The sequence below is a fragment of the Lipotes vexillifer genome, unplaced genomic scaffold (assembly GCF_000442215.2).
Source record: "Lipotes vexillifer unplaced genomic scaffold, Lipotes_vexillifer_v1.1 scaffold1136, whole genome shotgun sequence".
Taxonomy (NCBI): Eukaryota; Metazoa; Chordata; class Mammalia; order Artiodactyla; family Lipotidae; genus Lipotes; species Lipotes vexillifer.
Genome location: NW_006769631.1, coordinates 1,573,685 through 1,591,786, shown reverse-complemented (window position 1 = coordinate 1,591,786; position 18,102 = coordinate 1,573,685). Strand labels below are relative to the sequence as shown.

Here is an 18,102-nt window from a genome sequence, read left to right as displayed (position 1 = left end):
TTTTTGTGGATTTTAAGACTGAATAAATGAGCAAATATATTGTAGATAATGAGAGTCAGCTTTCTCACTGTTGGAGAAAGAATTTATAAATATGAAAAAGGGACGGCTAAGATGAACCTGTAGTGCTGGATTCGAATCAAGCTATCAGTACGTACTCATGATTTTTGTAATATACATAGAGAAATAAATATATATATCTTGTGTGTGTATGTATGTTGTGTATACATATATATATTTCCTAGCCCTGTCCACTGGGAAGACCTGGCTGCAATGATACTCTCGCAGCAATGAACACATTCAGGTCTTGGTTTTGAAATACCATTCTCTAATAAAAGGAAGCAGAGCTCCTTGGAGAAATGGTCGCTGCCAATGTTGGAGCAGGGAAAAGAGAAGATGAGACTTAACCTTGTGGCTTCAAATAACACAAAAGTGGTAGAAAAACGAAAAAAAAATGATGAAAGGATGTAGGAACAAACCTGAAGGAATTCCCAAAGGTCAATTTGGAATAATTTGAGCAACAAAATAAATAACTATACTATTAGATTATAAATAACCCATAGAATAAAATAAATAGCCATGAGTTCACATTGACATAAATTTTGAATAAGTAAAATGGAGAAGCGACAGCTCTTCTTTACTGAAAAATTCCAATTAATAACTGTAGAAAAGGGAGGGACTTCCCTGGTGGTGCAGTGGTTAAGACTCCACACTCCCAATGCAGGGGGCCTGGGGTTGGACCTCTGGTCAGGGAACTAGATTCCACACGCATGCCACAACTAAGAGTTCGCATGCCACAACTAAGGAGCTGCTGAGCTGCAACTAAGGAGCCCACCTGCCACAACTAAGACCTGGTGTGACCAAATAAATAAATAAATTTTTTTTAAAAAACCCAGCAATAATAGCTATTTTTAAAAAAAAAGGAAGCATGCTATTTAAAAATAAATAAATAAATGTAGAAAAGGGACTTTCTTGGTGGTCCAGTGGCTAAGACTCAGCACTCCCAATGCAGGGGGCCCGGGTTCGATCCCTGGTCAGGGAACTAGATCCTGCATGCTGCAACTAAAGATCCTGCATGCCACAACTAAGGCCCAGTGCAGCCAAATAAATAAATATTTTTTAATGTAGAAAAAACGGGGAAAATACAAAATCACCATTGGGTAAATACCACAGTAGTAACCTGTAGTAAAGAGCCATTGAAGAATACTAAAATTAATGTATCAAGTTTTGAGGAGAAACAGCATAATACATAATGCTAAAGTCTCTTCCCCAAGATATTTATTCATTACAATAGGACAAAGAGTAACTTTACAGTGTAGAAACTTGGCAGATAATCTTTTTAACTAAGTGATAAAGGTTAACTTAACCAGTAATAAGATATACTGAACCATGTGCATCCTACTACAGTGCAATAAGATCTGTAGTGAGCTAATGGATTTATACCAAAATTAATTTCCTAGTTTTGATAATGGCACTATTACTATGTAGGATATTAACATGAAAGGAAGCTAGATGACGGGAACATGGGAATTCGCCACACTAATTTTTGCAACATTTCTGTAAATCTAAGATTATTTCAAAATACAATTTTTAAAGTCAGTAAATGTATGTTAACAAATTTCCTAGATTATATACACACCTAAATGTTCACTAATGTCCTGAATATAAATGTCAGAATTCTTTGTAGTAGCCTTATCCACTGAAAGTGAAAGGCTTTCAAATGAACTATAGCTAACTAAAAATTACAATCAAAATCAAAATAAGAATGCCCATTAAAATTCATTTCCCTGTCTAGAAATGGGTAATTATTTCAAAGAATATCAGAAAATATAAATTCAAATATAAAATAATAAACACTAAATTTTTTTGTTCCTTCTGCCTTGGGGCTGGGTCCATATCCCCAACCATAATCTACACCTCTTAGCTACCCAGAGTTATTTTTAAATTTTCTCCTTCACTAATAAATAGGTCACCAATGTTAATACCTCCTAAAAAATACAAGATAACTGTTTTGAAGCAAGCACACAGCAAGGGGGAGAGTGCATAAGGATACAATTTTCAAAATTAGGGGTTACCAAATAAATTGTCATAATTTTCACATGCAACATAAATAGTATTAACTATCACTAGTTAAAGGAATTTAAAAAAATCATAGAACCTGAAGAACGCAAATGTACCTTAAATGCTGGTGTTTGAAGGGAAGTAGTATAATTAGAGCTGAAATTCCCTAACTGCACTATGGCATCCAGAGCACTAGAGCAAATTCACAGGGGCTCCTCAGGTTATTTTAAATTTTCAAGCGACATCTGTCAGACACTGTCAAACTGCTATTAACTTGTTTGGATTTAACTACTTAATCAATGGTACTGTTAATGTATTTATTTTGGCCTCTGGACACTGTGAACCAAGAAAGTTTGGAAACCTCTGTACTAGAGGATAATAAGAAATGAGATAAAAACAACTGTGGAAGCTCCTCTGAAGGAGCCTTCTGGGCACTCTCAAGGACTTTGGTGGTTGATATTATTTGCACTTTATCAAATCTGATTTTGTTAAAAAGTTACAGTTAAAATTTGTATACTTTTCTCTATGTATGTGACAGCATAATAAAAATTTTTATAGAAGTCATGCCTTTCCTTTTTCTCAATACAGGTATATTATGGTACTACTCTTACAATTAGTACAGGGTTTTTTTTTTTAAATTTAAGGCCTTTGGAGGCCCATAAACTGAATAGAGAAAGTGAACAAGTGAGAGAAAGAATGGAGAGGGCTTCCCTGGTGGCTCAGTGGTTAAGAATACACCTGCCAATGCAGGGGACAGGGGTTCGAGCTGTGGTCTGGGAAGATCCCACATGCTGCGGAGCAACTAAGCCCGTGCGCCACAACTACTAAGCCTGCGCTCCATAGCCCGCAAGCCACAACTCCTGAAGCCCAGGCACCTAGAGCCCATGCTCTGCAACAAGAGAAGCTACCGCAATGAGAAGCCTGCGCACCACAACAAAGAGTAGCCCCCGCTCACCGCAACTAGAGAAAGCCCGCGCGCAGCAACAAAGACCCAACACAGCCATCGATCAATCAATCAATCAATCAATCAATAAAAAGAATGAAGGAGAGACATTAAAATATTTTATTTAATGTGGCAAGAAGTGAGAGAGAAAAAAGAATTAAAGTAATCTGTATACACATAAGAGAGTGCAGTAAGTAGAATCAAGTAAGCTGTGAAACAGAGCAAGGGAGACTTTACATTTGATCTGCCAGGTACTAACATGAAATCAGGTACTGAAAAAGATCTGGTGAGGCTGGCCAGGAGGGTTGGCTAGAAGCAGCTGATGACAATGTGACTAGGCCATAGCCAAAAGAAGGAGAAGGGCTTATGGTGAGCATATGAACAATAATAAGTGCTTTGCCTTCATCCTTTTTAAGTCCCCACCAAAATACATATATTTTAGTCCTAATTATAATGATTCTTCTTACCTGGATTTCATTTCAAGAACTTCAGTTATTTCTTGCTTGGAAGCCTGTACTTGGTATAAAAGCTTAATAATATAGTTAAAGTGTTCTGGGTCAAGTACCATCCCAGCTTCAACAAGCTGTAGAAGAGGGAAAACAGTAGTCATTCTCATAAAAATATAAGAGTCAAAATCAATGTGTGTGGAAAAAAATGAGACTGATGGAAGAAGTGAAACATGGAGACAAACAGAATTAAAATTCATTTTAAAACTTTGAAGCATATTTTTCTTCAAATATTTGAGAACCACAATAAGACTGCTTACATCAAGAATTTAAAGCAAAAATGAAAATAATACTTTTGAATGCAAACTTGAATATTCTTCCTGTTCTCCAAGTTATCTCAACCACTTTATCAGCTGTACATCATTTGGTACTCATTCTGTCTTTTACTAAGTATAGCACTGGTGGTTGTACTGTATCCCTGATGATAAAATTCCTGAGAGGTATTAAACTGAGGTTTTCTACAATGACTACAGGTGAGCAGTAATTTCTTTTTATTTTTTTAATTTTAAATTTATCTATCTATTTACCAGTTTTGTTGAGATATAACTGACACGTGGCACTGTATAAGTTTAAGGTGTACAGCATAATGATTTGACTTACATACATCACGAAAAGATTACAGTAATTTAAGTGAACATCCATCATCTCATATACATACAAAATAAAAGAAAAAATTTTTTTTCCTTGTGATGAGAGCTCTCGGGATTTATTCTCTTAGAACTTTCATATAGAACACACAGCCGTGTTCATTCTATTCTTCATGTTGTATAATACATCCCTAGTTCTCATTTATCTGATAAATGGAAGTTTGTACGTTTTGACCACCTTCATCCAATTCCCAATCCCCCCACCCCCTGTGCCTCTGGTAACCACAAATCTGATCTCTTTTTCTATGAGTTTGTTTTCTGAAGTATAATTAACCTACAACACTATGTTAGTTACTGGTGCACAACATGGTGATTTGATATTTCTGTACATTACAAAATGATAACCATAAGTCTAGTTACTATCTGTCACCATACAAAGATACTACATTATTACTGATTATATTCCCCATGCCGTACATTTCATCCCTGTGACTCATTTGTTATGTAACTGGAAGTTTGAGTAATTCTTGATTCAAAAAATTTCCAGGCAAGTAACTTTGTCAAGTTTTGTAATGTGGTACTTGAGGTATTCACTGAATTGTTCATCTGCTAGAGTGGTTCCAATGCTGCTTCCTAAAGAGAATTGGTGAGAATTGGGTGTTTTCCTGCTATTAAGCCTATTCTGAAATGAATGGCTGGGTAGTACCAAATACTAGGAAATATTCAACAACAGTAAAAATTTTAATATACCTTTAAAAAGCTGTAAAAATTTTTGCTTTTCTTTTTGCTTAATGCCAAATAAAAAATTAACTCCTTGCCACCATATTCTTATCTATCTGCTTTGTTTGACAACAATGTCCTATTTATACATTGATTTGTGTATTTACTTTTGTTATATATGACCTCAAATCTTTTTGAAAAAGGAAACTTTCTTTAATCATCCTTAAGAAGTAGAGATGAGAACAGTTCACGAAGCTGAAAGAAGTCACCTCGAGTGCTTACAACTATTTAATTAAGGGGAAGCCCTGTCAGTCACTGGAGTCTGTTTATAAACCCTGTTTTGGGAGAAAAAGAACATTTCTGAAAACAGAATTCTTTGGCATTAAGAATGTGAGTAAAAGGCAATTTAAGAGTGTAAGCAGAAATCATTATTTTCTTGGTTATTCAGTATTAGAGAATAAAAGGAATGAAATGAAATCATACCTTGCAAAAGATATCAATTAAAGCAGGTACAGCATTCCTTAATTTCATAGTTACCACACACTCAAATGTTTTTAGTAATATTTTCAGAGCAGGCTGGATAAAACAAAAAAATTACACCCATTTTCATGTCTTCTTTCAGCACACCTTAAGTGTCTCAAATTCATTTATGCTGAAAAACACAAGTGTTCTCTACGAAGTATTCAACAAACAGAAATGTAACTGCTCAATTATACAAACAAGAAATATAACAGATAAATTAACTTAAAATATTAGAAAAATATATTTTCAGGTTACTTACCAGCATTTTAACCATTATGCTGAGGCTCATGACCTGAAATACTTCTCTCAGTAAACAATGTTTGAGTAAAGAATTGAGAAGGTTATTTAGCACTTGTAGATCAAAGTGTATACCCGGAGGGAACTTTCTGTAGTACGCCATAAACGTGTTTACTAAAAAGGAAGAAGTATATATTAAAGTTATTTGCTGCTTTTAAGATATTCATCTTTCCTAAATTAGACAATTTTTCCATATTTAAAGGTCAAGTAGTATAAATTCATTTTCTTAAAAAGTACACTTCCAGTATCAGAAATACTTGATGAAAATAAATTAAAGCAAAAGTTAATGGCAATAACATGTTAACCAGGATGTTAGGCACTAGACTGGGAGCTAACTCATATACTATCCACAGAAAACAGGGCCAAACTGCCTCATACATAATGGTCTAAATACGAACCCCTAAGGAGCCACACTCCCATGGAGACTTTAGGCAGTGGCCTGTTTAGCAGTGGATGCAGACAATTTTGACATATACCCCTTCTTGCTGTTTTAACCCCCACTAACATGTTGACCCTGGGGATATTTTTATTCCAATTTGTGATATGAACATTCTACCAAAAATTGTAACTTATTAATTTCCTTTGAGAAAGTAGTTTCTTAAAGGACACTTGGGTTGCTTCACATTTTACCGTGAATAATGCTGCTATAAACATGGGTGTACAAATATCTTTTGAGACCCTGCTGTCAATTCTTTTGTGTATATGTCAAGAGAAGAATTGCTGGGCCATACAGTAACTCTATTTTTAATTTTTTGAGGAACTGTCATACTGTTTTTCCACAGTGTCTGTACTATTTTACATTCCTGCCGATAGGGTACAAGGGTTCCACTTTCTCCACACCCTCACTAACACTTGGTTTTCTGTTTTTTTCGATAGCAGTCATCCTAATGGGTGTAAGGTGGTACCTCAATGTAGTTTTGATTTGCATTTCCCTTAGGATTGGTGATACTGAGCATCTTTTTACATGCTTATTGGCCATTTGTGTATCTTTGGAGAAATGTCTTTTCAAGTACTTTGCCTATTTTTTTTTTTTTGCGGTACGCGGGCCTCTCACTGCTGTGGCCTCTCCCATTGCGGAGCACAGGCTCCGGACGCGCAGGCTCAGCGGCCATGGCTCACGGGCCCAGCCGCCGCGAGGCATGTGGGATCTTCCCAGACCGGGACACGAACCTGCGTCCCCTGCATCGGCAGGCGGACTCCCAACCACTGCGCCACCAGGGAAGCCCACTTTGCCTATTTTTGAATCAGGTTTTGTTGTTGAGTTTTAGGGGTTCTCTATATATTCTAGATACCAATCCTTTATCAGATATATGATTTACAAATACTTTCTCCCATTCTGTGGGCTGCTGTTTTATCTTGCTGATATTGTCTCTTAATGAACGAAATTTTAAATTTTTCATGAAGTTCAATTTGTCTATTTTTTCTTTGTTGCCATTGTCTTTGGTGTCATATCCAAGAAATCACTGCCAAATCCAATGTGTGATGCTTTTGTCCTTATGCTTTCTTCTCAGAGTTTTATTGTTGTAGGTCTTACATTAAGGTCTTTAATCAATTTTGAACTAATTTTTGTATATAGTGTTAGATAAGGGCCCAATTTTATTCTTTTGCTTGTGGATATTTAGTTTTCCCAGCACTAAAAAACTATCCTTTCACTAGTGAATGATCTTGGCATCCTTCTCAAAAATCATTTGACCATATATGTGAGGCTTTATATCCGGGCTGTCTATTCTAGTCCATTGGTTTATATGTCTGTCTTTATGCCAGTACCACACTGTTTTGATTACTATAGCTCTGTAGTAAGTTTTCAAGATAGGAAGTATGAGTCCTCCAGGTTTTTTTCTTTTTCAAAATTATTTTGGGATTCCTTGAGGATCACTTGGGAAGTAATGACTTTTTTTTTTTTTTTTTGCAGTACGCGGGCCTCTCACTGTGGGGCCTCTCCTGTCGCAGAGCACAGGCTCCAGACACGCAGGCTCAGCGGCCATGACTCACGGGCCCAGCCGCTCTGCGGCATGTGGGATCTTCCCGGACCGGGGCACGAACCTGTGTCCCCTGCATCAGCAGGTGGACTCTCAATCACTGCGCCACCAGGGAAGCCCCTGACATTTTAACAATGCTAAGTTTTCTAATCTGTGAACATGGGATGTGTTTCCATTAATTTATCTTTAATTTCTTTCAGCAATGTTTTGTAGATTTCATTGTACAAGTCTATCACTTCCTTGGTTAAGTTAATAAGTATTTTATTCTTTTTTATGCTATTGTAAATGGAATTGTTTTTGTAATTTCCTTTTGTAATTTCCTTTTCAGATTGTTCAATGTCAGTGTATAGAAATGCCCAGATATGGCTTTTTAAATGTTGAGGTAGTTTCCTTTTATTCCTAGTCTTTTGAGTGTTTTTATCATGAAAAGGTGTTGAATTTTGTCAAATGCTTTTTCTGAATCAATTGAGATGATCATGTGGTTTTTCCCCTTCATTCTGTGAATGTGGTGTATTACTTTGATTGATTTTTGTATGTTGAACTATCCTTGCATTCTAAGAATAAATTCCACTTGGTCATGGTCTATGATCTTTCCAATATGCTGCTGAATTTGGTTTGTTAGTTTTTGTTGAGGATTTCTGTATCAATGTTCATAAGGGGTATTGATCTGTAGTTACCTTTTTGGCAGTTTCTTTACCTGGCTTTGGTATCAGGGCAATGGTAGCCTCAGCCTCACAGAATGAGTTAGCAAGTGTTCCCTCTTCAATTTTTGGGAAAAGTTTGAGGACTGGTATTAGTTCTTTAAATGTCTGGTAGAACTCACCAGTGAAACCATTTGGTGCAGGGCTTTTCTTTGTCAGAACATTTTTGATTACTGATTCAATCTCCTTACTAGCTGTAGATCTATTCAGATTTTCTATTTCTTCATCATTTAGTCTTGGAAGATTTTGTTTTTCTAGGAATTTTTCCATTTCATCTAAGTTATCTAATTTGTTTGGCACACAATTATTCACAGTATTCTCTTATAATCATTTTTATTTCTGTAGAATTGTACTATTGTCCCCACTTTTTTTATTTTAGCAATTTCAATCTTCTCTCTTTTTCTTAGTCCATCTAGCCAAAGATTTGTTTATTTTGTTGGTCTTCTTGAACTACCAGCTTTCAGTTTTATTGATTTTCTTCTCATTGTTTTTCTATTCTCATTGTTCTCTATTTCATTTATCTCTGCTCTTATTTCATTTATCTCTGCTCATTTATCATTTCCTTCCTTCTACTAGCTTTAGGTTTAGTTTGTTTTTCTTTCTCTAGGTTCTTAAGTTGTAAAGTTAGGTTGTTGATTTGACATTTCTTGTTTTTTAACATAAATATTTATACAATAGCTATAAATTTCCCTCAAGTACCATTTTCACTCCGTCTCATAAGTTTTGGAATGTTGTGTTTCATTTTCATTTGTCTCTAAGTATTTTCTGATTTCCCTTGTGATATCTTCTGTGATCCCTTGGTTGCTTAAAAGTATGTTCGATTTCCACAATTTTGTTAATTTTCCAGTTTTCTTCTGTTACTGGTTTCTAATTCTATCCTGCTGTGATCAGAGGAGATACTTTGTATAATATCTATCTTTTAAAATCTGTTGAGACTTAATTTGTGGCCAAACACATGGTCTATCGGGAAGATGCCCCATGTGTTCTTGAGAAGAATATGTAAACTATTGTTGTTGGGTAAAGTGTTCTGTATGTGTCTGTTAGAGCTAGTGGGTATATTGTGTTGAGTCCTCTATTTCTTTACTTCTGTCTGGTTGTTTTATCCATTATTGTGAGTGGGGTATTGAAGTCTCCAACTATTATTGTAGAACTGTCTATTTCTCTCATTAATTCTGTAAGTTTTTGCTTTATGTTTTTCTTTTTTTGTTTTTGCAGTACACGGGCCTCTCACTGTTGTGGCCTCTTCCATTGCAGAGCACAGGCTCCAGACATGCAGGCTCAGCGGCCATGGCTCACAGGCCCAGCCGCTCCGCGGCATGTGGGATCTTCCTGGACCGAGGCACGAACCTGTGTCCCCTGCATCGGCAGGCGGACTCTCAACCACTGCACCACCAGGGAAGCCCAGTTTGTGCTTTATGTATTTTGATCATCTGTCATTAGGTATAAATGTTTATACTGCTGCTGTACTGAACCTTTCATTACTATATATAATGTCCTTCTTTGTCTCTTGTAACCTTTTTTGATTTAAAGCCTATTCTGTCTAATATTAGTATAGCCACTCCTGCTCTCTTCTGGTTACTATTTGTATAGAATATTTTTTCCATCCTTTCACTTTCAATCTATTTGTCTTTGGCTCTAAAGTGAAAATTTTGTAGACAGCATGTAATTGGATAATGTGCTTTTATTCCAATCTGTGTCTTTTGAAAGGAGAATTTAATCCATTTACTTTAAAAGTAATTACTGATAATGAAGGACTTAATTCTGATTTTGCTATTTGTTTTCTGTATGTCTCATAGCTTTTTTGTCCCTCGTTTCCTGCATTACTCTCTTCTTTTGTGTTTAGCTGATTTTTTGAGTGAAAGTTTTAACTCCTTTTTCATTTCCTTTTGTGCATATTCTATAGCTATTGAGGTTACCGTGGAATTTATACCAGCTTAACTTTAATAATATACAAAAACTCTGCTTCTTTACAGCTCCATCCCCACCCCTTTCAGTTGCTAAGGTAACAAATTACATTTTTATATACTGTGTGCCCGAAAACAGTAACTAACAGTTCTTTCAAATGCATCAGTCTCTTAAATAATATGGAAAAGAGGATTTGGAGTTACCCGTCAAATTTACAATAATACTAGTTTTTACACTATTAATATACTTTTCTTTAAAGGTATTAGTTTCTTAAATCATGTAAAAACCAGAAAGTACAGTACAAACCATTGTTACAATAATACTGGCTTTTGTAACTACCCACGTATTTACTTTTATTGAGATCCTTATTTCTCCATATGACCTCAAGTTACTGTCTCATGCCCTTTCATTTCACTATGCAGGCCTCCCTTGAGCATTTCTTGAAGGGCAGGTCTAAAGAAAACAAACTCTCTCAGCTTTTGTTTATCCGGGAATGTCATACCAATAATTTATCCCTCAATTCTGAAGGACAGTTTTGCTAGATATAGGATTCTCGGTTGACAGATATTTTCTTTTAGCACTTTGAATATATTGGCCTACTGCCTTCTGGCCTCCAAAGTTTCTGATGAGAAATATGCTTATAATCTTACTGAGGATCCCTTGTATGTGATAATTTGCTTCTCTCTTGCTGCTTTCAAGATCTTCTCTTTGCCTCTGGCTTTTGAAAGTTTGATTAAAACGTGTCTTGGTGTGTGTCTCTTTGAGTTCATCTTAGAGTTTTTGCTGAGCTTCTTGGATATTTATATTTACAACTTTCATCAAATTTGGGAAGTTTTCAGCCATTATTTGCTCAAATATTCTCTACCCTTTTCTCTTTCTCTTCTCCTTCTGAGACTTCCACAGTGTTCTGTTTCATGGTGTTCCTCAGGCTGTATTCACTTTTCTTCAAACTTGTTTCTTTCTGTTCCTCAGACCTGATAATTTCCACTCTCCTATCTTCAAGTTATCTGATTCTTTTGCCTGCTCAAATCTGCCTTTGAATCCCTCTGGTGAATTTTTCATTTCAGTTATTGTATTTTTCAACTCCAGAATTTTTCTGGTTTCTTTTTAGGCTTCCTATCTCTCTGATATTTCCATTTTGTTCACACATTATTTTCTTGACTTTCCCCACATCTTCCTTAGTTCTTCAAGCACATTTAAGACAAATGTTTTAAAATCGCTGTCTAATTTATCTGCCATCAGGTCTTTTACAAGGATAGTTTCTGTTGATTTATTTTTTCCTTTGAATAGGCCATATTTTGCTCATTTCTTTGTATGTCATATGACTTTTTGATTGAAAAGTGGGCATTTGAATCCAATAATGTGGTAACTCTGGAGCTCAGAATACATATATTTTAAAATATTTGAAGCTAATAGCTTTTTTCAGTTTACATTTATATAAACAAATTTTTATCTTTTGTGCTTCCTTTGATTACTCTAAACCACAGAAATGATCAACTTTCAAAAAAATCTGATTGAAAATGTTAATTCTTTTTACTGAATTACCAACATACTACAATTATTCATTTTGGTATATGCTAAGCAGTAGTAGTTTTTCACAATGTTTTTAGTCAAACAACTTCTGGAAAAAGAATTTTATGTGGAAATTTAAATATAAAACAGATAAAAATGAACTTATGGTTAAATAGGGTAATGGGGAGTCCCACCCTCTCAGTACCTCCCCTTGTGAGCTAGGTGGTCCCTGAGGCCTCTCTGTAGGGCCTGAGCAGTTAGATCTATACTTTATACCAGTGATATTCAGAGTTTCTCTTTCTGAGTTGCTATCCAGTTTTCCTAACATCATTCATAAAATGAGTCTTCCTTCCCAAACCCTATGGTCTTTCTAAACACTAAACTTCTTTATACATAATATCAAGGTTATTCTGAGCTATCTATCTGTTCTGCTGATCTTTCTATTTTCACATCAAACGTATTTTATGTAGGTTTTTGCCAACTTCCTGCACTTATTCTTCACTATAGGTTTTTATTTTTGTTTTCTGTATTTATTGTTTTATAACTGAATAAACATATATTTTTCCTTTTCCCATACTCGATATTCACACAACCAGAATTATGTTTTGGGGAGTTTTGCATTTTTCCCATGTCATCCTCTTTTATTCCATATATGTTATGGAATTATTTCTGGAATATAAATGTTCATCCATATCTAACCATATGTAGCTTCTCCTCCTTGGTTATCACAACGTGTCAGGTGACAGGTATATTCCCTATATAGGCTCCTATTACTTCTACCTTAACTACTTCCTCCTTGCTACAGCTGGATTAAGTCCAGACTACCAGTTCCCTCATATGCTTCCTCTAATCCTTAGAGGAGATGATATCACCAGCAAAACAAACTTGTCAGAGATTTTGTTTTTAGCTAGATGAGATTTTAAGCAGATGAATACGGTGCTCTGTTACCATCATACTATGTGGTTTTGGTGGCTGTGTCAGGGTGACAAATGTAAAGCTTGGTCCCTTCCTCTTGGGGCTCAAAACGTAGTAGGGGGAGATGGGAGCAGGGAATGGGATGAGGCTGTGGAGTCAGATTAGGGCCTAATAGAGGAGATTATCCTATTTCCTGAGTAAGCTTTGAAAGATGAATAGGTCTTTGCTGTGGGGAAGTAGGATACAAGAAAGGGATCCTGGGTAGAGACAGCAGTGCCCTCTCTATTATAAAACAGCATGCCCTATTTAGGGAACTGCACAGAACGATGGATGGTGCACTGGCTACAAGGGACAGTGTAAAAAGAAAAGGGCTAATAAGTAAGGAAGATACAGTTTCTCAAAGATCCCTTTAGAAAGATTTTAAGCTAATTAATAATATCCTTTTTCCTGTCTTACAACTATAAATAAAATTTCTATGTCACGAAAATATTAGTATGTGAGGGAATTACAGTGTTAGGTGGATTATACTTTTATTATTAACCAAAATGCCACACTTATTATTAATCCTTTCTAACACCAAGAGAGCTACTCTAAGGCATTAGTTTTCATACTCAAAAGTACTGAATTTACTTTCAAACTATTAAGACAATAGCACATTGTTTGAAACTTTTATATTAATAAATTCAAAGTAATCATTCCATTGTCTCATACCTGCACGTTGTAGCAAACAAAGCTCGTTGATACTTATATATTTCTTAAACACATCCATACAAACCTATAAAAGTCACGAAAAATATAAAATTACCTTTTTATATTTCGTAAAATCTACACAAATTTCAGTTCTATATTTGCTTATTCCAATTTTTTTAAGTCAACTGAAAGCAATGGAATAAAGAAGCTGATGTTAGGTTAACTAAGATTTGAAATGTACATTGAATTTATTACAAAAATCTTATTCAGAGAATCTCTGTCAAAGAAATAGTCTAGGAAACAGAGTCAAGATTAGCAATCAACTGGGGAAGGGAGGACATCTTTTACTGGTGTAAGGAGAAACACATGGACCAATGGATTAGAACAGAGATCCTATAAATAGACCCACTCATACACAATCAGCTGATTTATGACATGGTGATACTGCAGTGCAGTGGGGGAAAGGATGGTTTGGGGTCACCTGGAGATACACATGGGAAAAAATATGTATCTAGACCTTCTCACATCCTAAACAAAAATTAATTCTAGATGGCTTAGAGTTCTAAATGTAAGTATCAGACAAGACAAGAAAACTTTTAAAGGAAAAACATAAAAGAGCATCTTCATGATCTCGGCAAAGCTTTCTTGAACAGCATGTAAAAAGTCAACGCCATAAAAGGGAAAAAATAGATAAGATTGGACTATATAAAGATTAATAATTTTGTTTACCAAAGACACTTTTAAAAGGGTGAAAAGTTTGACCCACCTCCTAGAGAAATGGAAATAAAAACAAAAATAAACCAACGGGACCTAATGAAACTTAAAAGCTTTTGCACAGCAAAGGAAACTACAAACAAGACGAAAAGACAACCCTCAGAATGGGAGAAAATATTTGCAAATGAAGCAACTGACAAAGGATTAATCTCCAAAATATACAAGCAGCTCATGTAGCTCAATATCAAAAAAACAAACAACCCAATCCAAAAATGAGCAGAAGACCTAAATGGACATTTCTCCAAAGAAGATACACAGATTGCCAAAAAACACATGAAAGGATGCTCGACATCACTAATCATTAGAGAAAAGCAAATCAAAACTACAATGAGGTATCACCTCATGCCGGTCAGAATGGCATCATCAAAAAATCTACAATCAATCAATGCTGTAAAGGGTGTGGAGAAAAGGGAACCCTCTTGCACTGTTGGTAGGAATGTAAATTGATACAGCCACTATGGAGAACAGTAAGGAGGTTCCTTAAAAAACTAAAAATAGAACTACCATATGACCCAGCAATCCCACTACTGGGCATATACCCTGAGAAAACCATAATTCAAAAGGAGTCATGTACCACAATGTTCACTGCAGCTCTATTTACAATAGCCAGGACATGGAAGCAACCTAAGTGTCCATTGACAGATGAATGGATAAAGAAGATGTGGCATACATATAATGGAATATTACTCAGGCATAAAAAGAAATGAAATTGAGTTATTTGTAGTGAGGTGGATGGACCTACAGTCTGTCATACAGACTGAAGTAAGTCAGAAAGAGAAAAACAAATACCGTATGCTAATACATATATATGGAATCTAAAAAAAAGAAAGAAAAAACGGTTCTGAAGAACCTAGGGGCAGGACAGGAATAAAGACACAGACACAGAGAATGGACTTGAGGACACAGGGAGGGGAAAGGGTAAGCTGAGACGAAGTGAGAGAGTGGCAATGACATATATACACCACCAAATGTAAAACAGATAGCTAGTGGGAAGCAGCTGCATAGCACAAGGAGATCAGCTCGCGCTTTGTGACCTCCTAGAGGGGTGGGATAGGGAGAGTGGGAGGGAGACGCAAGAGGGAGGGTATATGGGGATATATGTGTGCATATAGCTGATTCACTGTGTTATACAGCAGCAAGTAACACAACAATGTAAAGCAATTATACTCCAATAAAGATGTTAAAATAAAATAAAATTAGAGATTTAACTAAGCAAAAATAAATAAATAAATAAAAGGGTGAAAAGGCCTGTTGGTGGAATGTAAATTGGTACCATTATGGAGCACAGTATGGAGGTTCCTTAAAAAACTAAATATAGAACTACCATATGATCCAGCAATCCCCCTCTTGGGCATATATCTGGAGAAAATCATAAATTGAAAAGACACATGCACCCCAACATTCACTGCAGCATGATTTACAATAGCCAAGACATGGAAGCAATCTAAATGTCCAATGACAGAGGAGTGGATAGAGATGTGGTACATATATACAATGGAATATTACTCAGCCATAAAAAAGAATGAAATAATGCTATTTGCAGCAAGATGGATGCAACTAGAGATGATCATACTAAGTGAAGTAAGTCAGAAACAGAAAGACAAATATGCTTATATGTGGAATCTAAAAAAAATGGTACAAATGAACTTATTTACAAAATAGAAATAGAGTCACAGATGTAGAAAACAAACTTATGGTTTACCAGGGGGAAAAGGGGAGGGGAAGGGATAAATTGGGAGATTGGGATTGTCATATACACACTACTATATATAAAATAGATAACTAATAAGCACCTACTGTACAGCACAGGGAACTCTACTCAATACTCTGTAATGACCTATATGTGAAAAGTAACTAAAAAAGAGTGGATATATGTGTGTGTGTGTGTGTGTGTATATATATATATATATATATATATATAACTGATTTACTTTGCTGTACACATGAAACTAACACATTATAAATCAACTATACTCCAAAAAAATTAAAAAAATAAAAGGGTGAAAAGGCAACTTGTAAAGTAGTAAAAGTTATTTGCAATATGTATATCCAACAAAGCATTTGTATCTAGAATGTATACAGAATTCTTAAGATGGACAAGAAAAAGATAATCCTCTAGAATATAGGCAAAATATTTAGATATTTACAGAAAGGGGATATTCAAACACCTAACAAACATTTTGAAAGATGCTCAACTTCATCGATCACTAGGGAGAGTATCACTCCCCACCCACTAGAATGGCTTAAATTAAAAGGCTGATAACACCAAGAGCTGGTGAGGATGTAAAGCAACCAGAACTCTCAAACATTGCTGGTTAGAGTGTAATTTGGTAAACCACTTTGGAAATCTGTCTGGCAGTATCTACTAAAGTTGAATATATGTAGACCCTTTGACCCAATAATTCGTTTTAAGTATAACCCATCAGAATGTGTTCATATGTTCACCAAAAGACATGCAGAACACTACTGTATTTACCAAATTTAGAAACCACCCATCAAAAGCAGTATTTATCAACAAAAAACATTTTGATATACTCATACAATGGAATATTTAATATTATACAGCAATGAGAAAGAAACATCTACAATTAAGTAAAAAAGTACAGCTGAATCTCAAAAATGTTGAGCAAAAGCAGCCAGAAACAAAAGAGTACAAATTGTATGATTCCATTTATGTAAAGCACAAAATCAGGCAAAGCTCATATATTAGGAGTTGATGAAAATCTGAATTAAAACATATGACTGAGATGGTTATTAAAACAATCTCTACTTCAAAGACTGAACATATTTTACCTTTTCATCCCCTTGCTCAGGCACGTGAGCAAACTTGCACTGTGATCGCTCACAGCCACGTAATGTATTAAAATGAAATTTGCAGTATCTATGGGGTATCATCAACCCTAGGGACTTCTGGAACACCTAGAAAATTAGACAAATTCCCTTTCTGTGTTAGTTGTAAAACACTTACTGCAATCAAGTGAGAAAGTATTTGAAACAGCCAGAAATATTATACATCCAAAAAAGTATCATGATAAATTGTTTGCTGACTTGATAAAAAGTAACTCCAAACAATTTATATTTTTAAAAATTATGAAAAAAATCAATCTAAAGTTATTTGTCTGAATTTTTGCAATTTCCTTTAGTGTAAAACTTTTATATTTCATCAAAGTTACTACCATTTTACTTTACGTGGTTTTAAAAGTTTATACTTTCCCTCCTCCTCATGTGCCTGCCCTTTTAACTTGTATAAAAAGTTAATTCTGTAATAATATGCATATTTCACATGCATTTATTAGAACCAAAAATCTCCTTAGCTTTTCTGATTAACGGAAAAAGGCAATGAGTGAAAGCTTTTTACAACAGGCTTTTCCTATCAATTGCTTTATATCACTAGCTTTCTCCTTCATCACAGGGAACTATTCATCCTGTATTTTCTGTTTGGGATATCCCATCCCCCACCCTTTGCCTTAAACCTGTTATACTGTTTGTGAATATCCTCTGAATCGCTACCCATTTTCTGTCCCTTACCACCAACCCCATTTAAAATCCATAAAATGTCCAGAACTGCTTAAATGATGATAGGGAAATTAATCAGAAAGCCCCAAAGCACAAGCTTATAAGATTATTATTATTTTTTTTAATGGGGCGCTTACCCCTATAGTTTTTTCCCTCTTAAATATTTCACAAATTTCAGGATCCTGCGGTTTTAGAAGTGAATGTTTTCCTGGAAATCTGAAATCTAGAAATGATTAAGAATGACATTACATTCCAATATGTTACAACTTATTCCTTTCATAACAATCAAACAGATGACTACTACTCTCTGCTTTCACATTTCACTTTGGACTTCTTGTGCTCAGTTCAAGGTCTGCTGCTGTGGTATGTTCCTGTGAAATATACAGTAATTTACATCTTAGGTGTTCCTTAAGGATGTCTAGATCTGAACTTAACATTTTAAATTCATTATAAGCTAAAGATGCTTTCTTAAAAGCC

The 18,102-nt window shown here is 35.3% G+C and overlaps 1 protein-coding gene across 1 annotated transcript in view; it reads right to left on the bottom strand.

Annotated features, from left to right (window-relative positions):
* Positions 1-18,102, bottom strand: part of TOPAZ1 (testis and ovary specific TOPAZ 1) — a 70,433-nt gene that overhangs the window by 23,354 nt on the left and 28,977 nt on the right. The window contains exons 7-12 of the mRNA XM_007445705.1: positions 17,763-17,848; positions 16,903-17,028; positions 13,357-13,420; positions 5,596-5,747; positions 5,298-5,390; positions 3,469-3,584 (exon numbers count right to left, since the gene is read on the bottom strand). Of these exons, the coding sequence (XP_007445767.1) occupies positions 3,469-3,584; positions 5,298-5,390; positions 5,596-5,747; positions 13,357-13,420; positions 16,903-17,028; positions 17,763-17,848 (637 nt within the window). The remainder of the gene's footprint in view (positions 1-3,468; positions 3,585-5,297; positions 5,391-5,595; positions 5,748-13,356; positions 13,421-16,902; positions 17,029-17,762; positions 17,849-18,102) is intronic.